The 12843-nt window shown below is 49.0% G+C and overlaps 2 protein-coding genes across 2 annotated transcripts; one reads left to right on the top strand and one right to left on the bottom strand.

Annotated features, from left to right (window-relative positions):
- Positions 1 to 1321: 1321 nt before the first annotated feature.
- On the bottom strand, positions 1322 to 4766 carry LOC106715105 (apoptosis-inducing factor 1, mitochondrial). Its single transcript, XM_045683418.1, has 12 exons — positions 4552 to 4766; positions 4287 to 4321; positions 3938 to 4093; positions 3728 to 3779; positions 3326 to 3620; positions 3061 to 3242; positions 2800 to 2985; positions 2524 to 2655; positions 2203 to 2438; positions 1931 to 2128; positions 1576 to 1848; positions 1322 to 1449 (listed from the first exon to the last, which is right to left on the bottom strand). The coding sequence occupies exons 1-12, from the start codon at positions 4640 to 4642 to the stop codon at positions 1378 to 1380; spliced, it is 1908 nt and encodes a 635-aa protein (XP_045539374.1). The 5' UTR covers positions 4643 to 4766; the 3' UTR covers positions 1322 to 1377.
- A 721-nt stretch (positions 4767 to 5487) lies between these two features.
- On the top strand, positions 5488 to 10684 carry LOC123722246 (hamartin). Its single transcript, XM_045683417.1, has 3 exons — positions 5488 to 5728; positions 7904 to 9503; positions 9623 to 10684. The coding sequence occupies exons 2-3, from the start codon at positions 7914 to 7916 to the stop codon at positions 10682 to 10684; spliced, it is 2652 nt and encodes an 883-aa protein (XP_045539373.1). The 5' UTR covers positions 5488 to 5728; positions 7904 to 7913.
- The last annotated feature ends 2159 nt before the right edge of the window (positions 10685 to 12843 follow it).

The raw sequence follows: 12843 nt of genomic DNA, 5'->3' as shown, positions 1-12843 counted from the left end.
TAAATTTAGTAAAATAGTAATAATTATTACTAAATTTTATTTTACAAAAAAAGCGCGAAAAAGCATGCGCTTCGTTCCGTTTAGTTACTTTAAAAAACTGTAATAGTTTAAAAACAGAAAACGTGAACCAAAAGTAAATTAAATATAAGTAGTGAGTCTGGCAATGAAGTTGTTCACAAACAATCAGCGGCATACGACATACGGCAAGCGGGCGAAGGCGCGGTTAAAACTTTTAATTAAATCACGTCTAATGTAATATCGGCAGTTCGGAAGTCGTTTCTTTGCGTTCCGATTTTACTATATATTGATTGTATTTGTTTTTTTACTGCATTGTACAAGTGAACTATGTTCTTTACAAGAAAGCTAAATCGAAGTAAAAGTGTAGTTACTAACTGTGTTAACAAGCCTTCAGTTATTTAGTACGATGACATTTAATATTCCCGGAAACAGGATAAATCTCACCAACTTACAGCGCAGCGTTCCCTAAATAAAATGGACTAAGCTTTAGGTATTCCATAATAATATGGTCTTTGTAATATAAATAACTTTCGTAATATTCTTGTTTTTAGTTTAAAAAATACGTACTGTATGACAGTCTTAGACAGGATTACAAAGGCGCACGGCACGCGAGGGCTTACGACTTGACACTTTTCCAATAAGACCCTTGTTTTTTACAGTGATATCTCACGACCTGTCTCGTGCCTGCTATTAGTTAGAAAAAATCCTTGCAAAAATCTCCATTCTCAATTGTTTTGTTTTTTTTTTTGCATTTTGTGAATAACGGAATGTTGTGTTGTTTTATTTGAAATTCATGTAAAATAATTATTTGTTAAAAAGCTTATAGTAAATTCCTGAGGCTATTCGAAAACTTTTAGCACTGGCCACAAAATTTGATTTCATTTTGAAAAAATAAAAACTATTTTTTTATCATCTCGCTGACTTTATCTGATTCACGAATGATAGGATCGAAACAATTTGCTAATAAAACACGTGCAACAAAAGGTATCATTAATCTTTAAAGTTTGTCAGATTTAAGTTGACAAAACTTCGAAGTTTAAGTCAATTTATGCTCTCGACGTGCGGAAGCGTCGCGTCGTAACAACTTACCCAATTAATACGATTGTTCATCTTAACTAGCTTTTAGTCGAGTCCCCAATTTAACTTGATCAATTTGTAAAAGTGCTTGAATACGTTGGCCTTATTTTTGTCATGAAACTAACGACTCGTCTACTTTCATTGCAATTAAATGTGTCAAGCCTCGGTTGTTATATAGAACCGCTGCTGTTGTATGAACCGCTGGTTGTGCAAATGAAACAAGTAATGTGCGTCATTTATGTTTATTCAATACTATTTACAAGTTAAGTATAAATGCATCGTTCACTCGGGCTCGTGCAGCGAGAACAGCTTGGCCGCCTCCAGCAGGTCCTCGAAGTGGCCCTGCTTCAGCACCTGCACACAAACACAACCTCTCACTTCACATAAATCTTTTTCAATTTTGTATTTCCGAATCAAACAAGATGCTGTGGAATTACAGCCCCAGCCCCCGCCCCCGCCTCAGCCCCACCCCGCCCTCACCTGTCTGGCGACGTGCATCCTGTTGAACAAGTTCCACAGCAGTACGCCCACGACGCGCTCCTCGCGCATGTAGAACACCACCCCGCGCTCGTAGTGCCGCTCGCCCGCCCCCGCCCCGGCCCCGCCCACCTCATGCTGGACCGCCCCCGCCCCCGCCCCCGCCTCCTCGCTCACTGCCACCGCCTGCTTCTTGTCCTGTGAGACCTCCTCGCTGACCGCGTCCTCACAGAACACGCTCACTGTTGGCAGCCGGGCATCTATAATGCCGATAGCCTAAAACGTAGCACCGACATGTCATATCTCACATATCAAGTAAATATTATGTAATATATGTCGTGTTTGTTGAGATAGAGACCTCGATGCCGATGTCGGGGCCGATGTCGGACCAGAACATGGGCTGGTGCGTGTAGGCGCGCGGGCTGTCGCCGGCCATGTTGGTGCCCGCCAGCCGGCCCGACGCCACCGCGTGGTCGTGCCGCAGCGCCCGCCTCCGCCCCAGCGCCGGCTCGAAGTAGCACGCCACGTCCCCCGCCGCGAACACGTCCGTGCGCGCCTGACACACGACAAACACTGCACTGCGCCTCCGACACAACCACACCGCGCAACCCCACTCTGTCGCTCGCTCACCTGCATCTCCGCGTTCACCACCACACCCCCCAGCTCGGGGTGCACCTCCAGCCCCGCGGCGCGCGCCACCTCCACGTTGGGCTCGCTGCCCACGCACTCCACCACCACCCCCGCCTCCAGCTTGCGCTCCGCCCCTCGTTCCGTGATCAGCTCCTCCCCTTGTCCATCCTCGCCCGCCAGCCGCGCCAGCTGCAGCCGCACGCGGTCCGAGCTCACACTGCTGTCCGTCACCTCCGCTGTGAGAGATGACCTCATTAATCCCACCGCAGACTTTCAAATTCTTCTCGTCCATTAAATAGTTATATGAAACTCGATACTGACTGTGCGGCAACAAACGCACGCCGAGGCGGCGCAGGCGGCGCGCGGCGTCCAGCGCCAGGTGCCGGGGCAGCAGCTGCGCCAGCGGCGCCTCCTCCTTGTACACCATCACCACCGACTTGTCCGTCTCGCGCACTGCACGCGACACATTTTACACCATGAAAAAATATATTCTATTTTACATGCCATTTAAACCTTTGATCAAAATTCGTCGCAGTCGCTGATTCGAATAAGAAGTATAGCGATATACGTAAAGAAGTAAAGTTTAGAGGAGCTTACGCGCATGCGCCAGCCCGGCGGCCAGCTCGCAGGCGTACGCGCCGCCGCCCACCACTGCCACCTCGCCCGCCGGCGCACGCGCCACGCGCTCCGCCAGCCGCGCCGCCTCGCGCGCCGTGCGCACGCCCAGCACCAGCCCCGCCTCGCGCCCACCTCGCAGCGCCGGGCACCGCGCACTGCGCACGCCTGCACACCACATACACACACCATTACACCGTCCAGTCACATTCGCGTCTACGTCCCAGTTGATACAACACGCACCTGTGGCTATGAGGCACTTGCCGTAGGTGAGCGTGGCGGAGTGCCCGGCGGCGGACAGCTGCGCCTCGTGCGCGCCCACGTCCAGCGCGCGCACGCTCCAGCCGCGCGCCACGCCCGCGCCCGCCGCGCCCTCGCGCAGCTTCTCCGTCGGCGTGTAAAATACGCTCGGCTCGTACGCTAACCTGAACACATCCACATATTTTGTTTACAAAACAAGTAGTGTTTTAAACAAAAAACATTCCATTGTTTATTATCTATCGCTGACCTTCTCTTCTTGCCGTTCCACTGTGTGAATATTAAGGTGTCTGGATCTACCGCCTTCTTGGCCAGCTCCGGCTCCCCCCATAGTTCCTTGGTGAGGGGTGGGCGCATGTACGGCAGGGCGAGCTCGTCGCCCACCAGCAGCACGCGGGCGTCGGGACGCAGGCTGCGGATGGCCCGCAACGCCGCGAATGCCGCTGTGCCCGCACCCACCACAAGGTAATCCACATGCTGCGGCAGGCCCTCGGGAGTCGCCGGAATCGGTGGGTCCTCCTTCTCTGTTACTTCCACTATTGTTTCTGTTACACAAATATTACAAATGGGCTTTTAAAATATGGTTGACAAATACAGTAAAATTCACAAATTATTCAAACGTTATGCAATTAATACAAATGAAGACACTCACTTTCAGTCAATGGCTGCTCCTCTGATGTGTTCAGCTTCCGAATGAAATACACCTGCCACAACATATTCACTTATCACTTTTTTATTAAAAATATAAGATGAATTAAAAATACATTTTGAAAATATATAGACCAAAACATGAAACAATATCACTATCTTTATTAATATGTTACACTGCATTAACTTGCATGTGTTAAAAAAATCAACATACTCCTCCAACTGAAGCTGTGAGTGCAAAAGCCGCAGCGGCGACCCATCCTCTGCGAGGTGGATGTGGGGGTGGTGGTGGTGGAGGTGCCGAATGTGCAGGAGAATCCACTGATGATACAGCAGACTTTGTTTGTGGACTCACTTCCGTCAGGACTGTCTAAAAAACACCAATATTTAAAATATTATAAAAATTTAATGTTAGCTGTATATTTTCTAAGCAGAATAATGCAGTTACCGTTTTATATTTCCTTATTTTCCTTGGTTGCTTGCATAGATAATTACACAGGTTAAAAACATTATTGAAAATCAAAAGAAACTATAACCAATATGAATTTGAAAATATTATTTACCTGGTTTGTGGATATACCAGCATAACCTGCAGTGCCTAGAAGATGAAAATTTTACACTTAACATAGTATTGAAAAAAAATATATATTATAGAAACAACGTATTAATACCAGAGTATTTTCTCGTTGGAAACTTAATTTAGAAATCTTACGACAATTTAGTAACAAATCTTGGTTTTTGTCATAATGCTATTATTTTATGCAGAAGTTTAATTGAATTATGACTGCAGTAAGACTTATCATTATTTTAAGATGGGATGAAACTTACGAAATAATTTAAAAACATCACGTCTAGTGGTCGCCAAAGCCTGGCTCTCAATATAAATACTAGAAACAGCTCTTAACATATTTGATATCATATCACTGTAAATAAAAGATAACTACACTTTTCCGCAAATAGTTTAACAATTTATATTTCTTTTCTTACATATCTAGCAAATATATAGCTAAAATTTCATTCATTATAACATTTTAGGTTAGTCTTTGAAGTTTTCGCAAAATTATTGATCAATTCTAGTCTGCAGTTGACAATTGACAAGTGACAGACAATTTTGTTTTGTGTTACCCACATTCGATGATGGAAAAATAACTTTTGATTTATGCGAAAAAAAATTACAAAACAAACAATCTGAAGATTATTTAAAGTGCTTTATCAAAGTAATATAGAAGTAGGAAATTATTAATGCATGATTACTACTACTTTTAAGTATGAACCGTCAAGTACCATCCACACCATCTGGATAGCTGGCATTCCGCAATAGTGCGGTTATCCTGTATCTCTCTGCCACGCACAGCCGTGTTATGGAATGGTCTGTCCTTGGCGATATTACCAAACTTAGGGTCCTTCGAGAAACGAGCTTACCATCACCTTAAACTTACCTCAATGCGTCTGCAGTTCGTCTGATGGTCGTCGTTGGTCGCCTTGGTGTTCGTTTGCCTCCTTACCTTATAAAAAATTACAAAATAATCAAAAACGCATCAAAATCATTTTCAACCGTCTAACAAATTTTATAAAAAAAAATAGAAAGAGCAGGATCCTCGAGATCAATACTTATGAAAGTAACCCTATTGTATCCATAAAGTTTCTTAGCTTAACTGTTCAATGTAAACTTGAATTTTTGAATTTTAATGAATCATTTTTCATTTCTTTTTATTTTCACTTGTAACATTGCATTAAATTGTCAACCGGCTGTCACTGTCGTCATATGTGGATGTCATTGTCATTTGTCTGTGATTATCATTTTAATTTGTCATACTGGAATTGAATGATTATTTTATACAAGAAAGAACAAGAAAAGCTAGCTTGTTCTGCAAAATAACACTTTCTATTAGTTATGATTTAGCTTGTTATTATTAGAATTATCTTTTATAAAGCGAAATAAAGCCTACATCAAAATTCCACCAGCGTCGGTACCGGACGGATCATCTCTCCGAGCTACTAGTTGGTAAGTTTTTATTAGACGAGTCAACGGGCCACGCAGTCTAGTATTACCGTATTTGTATCCACAAATAGTGTCAAACAAAACCCTTAAAAAAGCAAATAACATAAAATATTTAATATGTATTCGCCGAACTGCGCGTCGCTGAGATGCACTTTGCGTTCCGATAAGATCATTGTTATTTTAAGTAAATATTAATGCGTTTCACTAAGAACTTGGTTGAAATGCTTGATAAACTTTCACTGTTAAATTTGTAAGATAGTCCCAAGATACAGTAAAAAACATCCAAATAAACAATACAAATTAATAAAAATCCTTAATATTTGGTATTTGCATCCAACAGCATTCCTATTTGACATTTACTGTTTGTTTTGTTAAGAGAATACTAACTATATTGTTATAAATAAAATGTTATCTTGTTAATTGTGTATAATGGCTCCTATGGACCATTATATTCTAAAACCTAAAAACATGCTATATTGCTGATTGAAAATGATTTATTGTAGGAATCACGCCATTTACATGAATGTTCAACATTGATACAATTTTTCATGCCACCAATTTCACCCCTATTTTTTAACTATCGGCTGCCTACTTCACCTCTGGATAAATATATGAGTAAACCTAATATAGCTTTGTTTATTTACATCTGAACATCAATTGTTAGAAATTGTATTGTAGTTCATATTGAAAATTTAGTTTATATCAGAAAATGTATATAATAATAATATCTAACTTAATCTAGATATTATTATTATATACATTTTCCACTTTACAAAACAACTTGCAGTAAAACCTCCTCTACATGCCTACAGTAGATACTATATCTGTCCACTATGACATTGACAGGCCTTACAAGGTCATCATCATTAGATTACAAACAACATATAATTTATAAAGTTTTATGTAGGTCAATTATGAATGACCAATGAGCGTTGGTGGCTCAGGGGTTAAGCACTTGACTTGCAATCTGCAGGTCCCCTGGGTTCGAATCCTGCCATGTACCAATGTGTTTTTCGATTCTCGAATTACATATGTACATTTGTCCGACATTCTTCAGAAATCAACCGGCACTGGGCCAGCGTGGTTGACTGTGGCCTAGTCACCCCTAACTTAGGGTATGCTCCGAGCCCCTCAGTGGGTACGTATAGTGAGCTGATGATGATGTAGACCAATGAGATGTCATCAACCTAATCTCAGATATTTCTTTTACTGTTTAAAATCATATTCAATGACAAAGTAATTGTAACTAGTATAGTTATGGTCCGGGAGCCAGGTGCATTTTCGGTCAATTATTTCCTCTCGAGCGAAACTTCGTAAAATGCATAAGGGACTTATACTATGAATACTCGCGACCGTCAGTTGCGACTAGGTGGGTGGGGTGGGCAGTGGCAGCCTTCATAGTAGCATATAAACGATCACCAGGTAAATTTTTATTTGAGAGGAAATGACTGAAAAAAATTCTTTTTATTCATGTTTGGGAGGTTGCCACTGCCCACCCCACCCACGGAGTCGCAGCTGACGATCGCGAGTATTCATAGTATAAGTCCTTTATGCATTTTACGAATTTTCGATTGGGAGGGGATTGGTCATGAAAATCTGTCGCTGGCTCCCGGACCATTAGTTTACTAGCAATTGAAACAAAATAATGTGATTACAGCATAATATGGAGCCATTTACAAATGAATGAAACAATGGTTGTCTGTCAATAATCAATAGATGGTAACAGTGGTAGATCCCGCAACAACAATATTTGTTGGGTGCACAAATGGGCCAGGTCAACCAGTGCAATACCACGACCACACAGAAGATAGGCGTCAAGTGGAAGCAATTCCGCGTTTCGTCTGATGAGTGTGGTACCGAAGGCCTAATTTTAGTCCTCTTTGCCTTTCCATCCTGTTAGATAATAATCTATACTTACTCTATGATCAATAATCTAAACGAAACTATCAATTCAATTATCTATGACCTTTGTAAAAGATGGCGAGTCGTTAATAAATTTCGAACAAGTAACAGCATTTTCTTTTCTCAAGATCCGAGATAACCACATCCAACCAACACACCCTTTTCTTATTAGGAAAGGATGGGAAGGGGTATTGAAGAGGGGACACATAGGAAGGGGATATGTGGAAACTTCATTCACTGCTCTTTCTTGCATTTCATATAACTTGTGATGTGCAGGCTGTCGGAGATGCTGGCGGCGTGCGAGGCCGGCGAGGTGTTCGCGCTGCTGGAGTCGCGCGACGCCGCCGACGCCGTGGGCGCGCTGTACGGCGCCGTGCGCGAGCCCTGGCTCACGCGTGCGCTGCTGCTCTACCACTCTCGCACCGGCGCTGCGCGTGCACTCGATCTGCTCGCCCGCGCGCCCGAACCTCACGCGCGCCATCTGCTCGACGCCCTGCTAGAGCAGATGCGCGGCGAGCGCGCCCAGCGACACCACGCCCTCGCCGCGCTCGCCCCGCTCGTCGCACGCCGTCCCGCCTGGCTCCACCGCCTGCCCGCCCACCCGCTCGCGTCTGCGCTACTGCGCGCTGCTCGGCTCGAGCGCGACCCTCTGCCGCTGCTGCACGCGCTGCTCACCCTGGCCGCCCTCCTGCACGCCGCCCCCGCGCTCGCCGCGCCCCACTGGCCCGACCTCGCCGACGCCCTGCTGCGCCCCGCCGCGCTCGACCCTCCGCCCTCGCCCGCCGCTCGCGCGCATCTCCAGCTCGCCCAGCTCGCGCTCTTCCACGCCCTCTACGCCACCCACCCCTGCACGTTGCTGGAGACGCTCCGCGGCGAATGCGCCGGCCCGCCCGCGCGAGACTGGTGGGAGCGCGGCCTGGCGCCGCTGCTGCACTCCGTGCGTCTGCATCCCGCCCTCGTCACCGGCTCGCGGCAGCGCGAGGCCGACACCACGCGCTGGGCCCGCCACGACATCCACGACGTCGTCGCCGAGAGTCGCCGTCTGTCGATACAGCCCCGCGACCGCACCGAGGAGCGCGCCGCCTCCGCCTCCTGCGCGCCCACGCCCGCCCCGCCGCCCGCCTCCCCACTGCCCGGCTCGGTGGCGCACGCGGCGCGCTCCGCCTCCTCCCTGCGTCCCGGCACCGAGCCCTGGTTCGCGCTGGCCGACCGCTGCGGCGCCGACTCCGCCCCGCACACGCCGCTCCCCGCAGAGCCGGAGGCGGTCGAGCCGCCGGAGGCCGCCGTCGAGGCTACGCCGGAGAACACGCCCGCGAAGGAAACTCGCGCACAGTTCCGCTTTCCGACCGAGTCTGCGGCGGTGCGCGCCATCGGCCGCCGCTCCCAGCCGCCCTCGCCGATGCGCAAGGAGACCTCCCCGCCCGGCGACGCGTTCGCCAGTCGCCTCAGCCGAGTGGCGCTCGAACGGAGGGCCGTGGAGTCGCCGGTCCCGTTCGGCGGGGCTCCGCCCCCGGCGGTGGCGCGCCCCGAGCCCAGCCGCGCCGCGCCCGCGCTCGACGGCGAACCGCTCAACGTGGAGGACCGCGAGGTGCTGGAGCTGACGGCCCGCGCCCGCGCCGAGGACGCGTGGCCCGACGCCGAGGCCGCGGAGCCGCGGACGCGAGACCCGCGCCGCTTGGCCGCGCCGCTCGCCGCGCTGCGGGCCCCGCGCCGCCGCGCCGCTCCCCCGCCCCGCCGCGCCGCCTCCTGCACCCCGCGCATCCCCGCCGCCCGCACCGCCGCCGTCGCCGTGCAGACTGTAGACACCTGGCCAGCACCATACGAGTTCCTCATAGGAGACTTTTATCGTAACCTGACAGGCGATGGCAGGAAACAGGTTATTATATAAGTTAAAATATAGTAAAAATTAAAAGCGGATAGACCTAACACTAGGAATGATTTAAAGGTCAGACGCGAGAGTACTCATTTATAAATTTGATATTTTAGGAAGCGGAGACCGCACCGGAGACGGTGTCGCCGTGCGAGCGGCTGGACAAGTACCTCGCGGATCTGTACGCGGGCCGGCCGCCGCGCGCCGACAGCGAGCTGGCCGAACAGCTGGCCCTCGCGCACGCCCAGCTCCTGCACGAGCGCTGGCGGCGCGAGGCCCACGCCGAGCGCAACCGCCGCCTGCTCGGCCGCTGTCGCCAGGCGCGCGCGCTCGAGCTGCAGAACGCCGCGTTGCGCGACCAGCTGCGCGCCGCACACCTCGAGCGCGACGAGCTGCGCGCGCGTCTGCGCGACACGCCCGCGCTCTCCGCGCACGCCGCCGCAGCCGCCGCCGCCGGCGAGCGCGAGGCCCAGCTGCAGGCCGCGCTCGCCGACCAGACCGCCGCCAGACTGCGCGCCGAGGCCGCGCTGCACGAGGCGGAGGAGCGCCGCGCCCTCGACGTCGCCGAGCTCCAGCGCACCCGGGGCGAGTCCTTCGAGGCGGCGCGACACGTCGAGATGCTCGCGCGCACCGCGCTGGCCGCCGAGCGCCGCGCTGAGCATGTACGTCGTCTGCGTCGCGAGCTGCTCGTGCTCGCCGAGCGCGAGGCGCGGCTGAGCGAGGCGGCGCGCGCGGCCATCGGCGCCACGGGCGGGGCGGTCGCCGAGCGCAACGCCAGCGAGGAGCGAGCACTGCGCGCCGCACTCGCCCGCGCCGAGGCCGAGGCGGACACGAACGCGGCGCGCGCGGAGGCGGCGATCGCGCGCGCCCACGAGCTGGAGACGACGCTGAGCGCGCGGGACGCCGCACTGGCCGAGCTGCGCCGCGCGCTGAGACACGCGGGAGAGGAGCACGCGGCCCGCCAGTGCGCGCTGCAGGACAAGTACGCGGCGCTGCTGTGCATCGTGCGCACGGCGGAGTCGCGCAAGCTGGAGCTGCTGGCGGGCGAGCCGGGCGGCGCGGCGCGGGGCGGGCCGCAGGCGGGCGGTGCGGGAGGCCCGCTGGCCGCGCGGCCCGCACTCGCGGACTGCAACCGCGTGCGCCGGCTACTGTGCGAGGAGGAGGAGGCGAGTCTGGAGCGCAGCTAATACCCCCCGGCCCCTGACGCGGCTGTGGCGAGTCTCCACTGGAGGAATGCGATCCTCCGCCGGACGCGCGTGTAGGCGGCGCCTCTGGGGCGGGGCCGCGCCGGACCGCGCGCTCCGGACCGAGGAAGCGGGTCGAGGCCGCGACGTGCAGAGATAATGTTGTAAACTGGATCGAAACGGACGTGTAAATGTGCTTACGTTATTTGGGTGCAGATAAATATTCGTAATTAAAGTGGCTTATGATGTTATTTGCGTATTAAATGTTTAATGTTTACAAAGTAGTCGTCGCGCCGAGGAGCGGGGGAGCGCCGCCGCCGCCGCCCCTCGGCCGTAGTTCCTTCGCGCTTATTGTATCGGATTGGTATTGAATTAAAAATAAAAAATCAAATGCTTTTTTTCATTTATATTTAAATCACCAAAAATCAATATTAACAAGAGGAAAATAAAAAAGTATACTTGCATACATTACATTTATTTCATCCCATATGTAGTATAATTAGCAATTTAATTTTTTTCTTCAAGTTACGTAGGTTTACGGACCTGCGTAGTCAGTAGTAGGACAGTCCCAGCAGATAGACAACAACAACAATACTAACAGTAGTATCGGATTGAACGCGCCAACAGTCAGCCGATGCAATAGAGGTAGTTTTAGATCATCAACTCTCAAACAACTCACTGACACATCACCAGTACAGTCGAAATGATGTCATCTTCATTTATTTGTTTACTTGCGACTATTGACTTACCTTTCCACTGTACTTAGAAGAAATGTATTATATATTAAAAAAAAAATTAAGGTGAATTTCTTGTAGACCATTTTTATCAGCAATAATTTACTCTTCCCTAAATTCTCGTCTTTTAGGAAACTAAAATTGATTTTTCGTTTGTGCGTAATTGTTTTTAACATTTATGTGTATACTAGCTGTGCCCGCGACTTCGTCCGCTTGAAATACTATCTTCGGGTAGCATTTTTAATGATTTGGACTAATTGATTTAAATTATAAAAATTTATATCGAAACAAAATAAATTTACAAAACATTCTGATAAATCTTACATATTTCCAAACAAACTTTCATCCCCATACAATATTGTGATTTTGCAATTTTGTGGATAAAACTTTTACAAAAATTGAATGTCGTATTTATTTATATCAAATTAACAGCCTTAAAATAGGTAAGTTTAAAGTTTCTAACTGTAATAATGACGATACTTCTCTCAGATTCTACGTTATCTGTGTACCTAATTTCATTTAAATCGGTTTGAATGAAAACCGATTTGGTTCAGTAGTTTAGGCGTGAAAGCGAGACAGACAGACAGAGTTACTTTCACATTTATAATATTAGTAAGAATTACGTGATGTTGATACATATTTAAATCAGTTTCGATAACTAAAGTAAAGGAAAAGGTTTATTGAAGGGAATCGGATAAAGGACAAATGCTAAAAAAAACTATATTTTAGTAATAGTTACCTTAAAATGTATTTAATATATTATAATATGATACAAAATGTGTCGTACAATCTAATATTATATTTGGTAGAAAATTCACAACATACGTATAGGTAATATATAAATAGTTAAAATATCAACAAATCTTATATACAATGTACAAAATATACAAATACGTAAAAAAAGTTAACAATTCACCGCTAAAGATATGTAGCGCTGCATCTCCACTTCATCTCATCTCAGCGGCAGCGCAGCATCACTCTCACTCTATCAGAGACTACAAGTTCATTTCACTTAAACTACAATGACTTAAGAATGTATCCATTCCAAGTCGACGATATGCTTAGTAGTAACTTAGTTGAATACTTTGCAGTGTCGTATATTTATAAAGTCCATGTCTAATATGGCAACTGGGGCTCAGGAATGTTCATAATACTGCATCTTACTGCCACGTGTGACGTCACACATCTGTGCTCGAGGTTACAGCTTCAATCCACCACTATTGCGGCGTCAGTGGGTCAGTTTCCTTGGGCAGGGGGCGTGTTGCTGACCGAGGGCGGGGGGCGTGTCGCCGGGTGTGGGCGAGGGGCGTGTTGCTGACCGAGGGCGGGGGGCGTGTCGCCGGGTGTGGGCGAGGGGCGTGTTGCTGACCGAGGGCGGGGGGCGTGTCGCCGGGTGTGGGCGAGGGGCGTGTCGCCGGGTGTGGGCGG

This window comes from Papilio machaon, chromosome 22 (genome assembly GCF_912999745.1).
Source record: "Papilio machaon chromosome 22, ilPapMach1.1, whole genome shotgun sequence".
NCBI classification, from domain to species: domain Eukaryota; kingdom Metazoa; phylum Arthropoda; class Insecta; order Lepidoptera; family Papilionidae; genus Papilio; species Papilio machaon.
The sequence above is the reverse complement of the archived record's forward strand: the minus strand, read 5'-3'. Positions and strand labels throughout refer to the sequence as shown.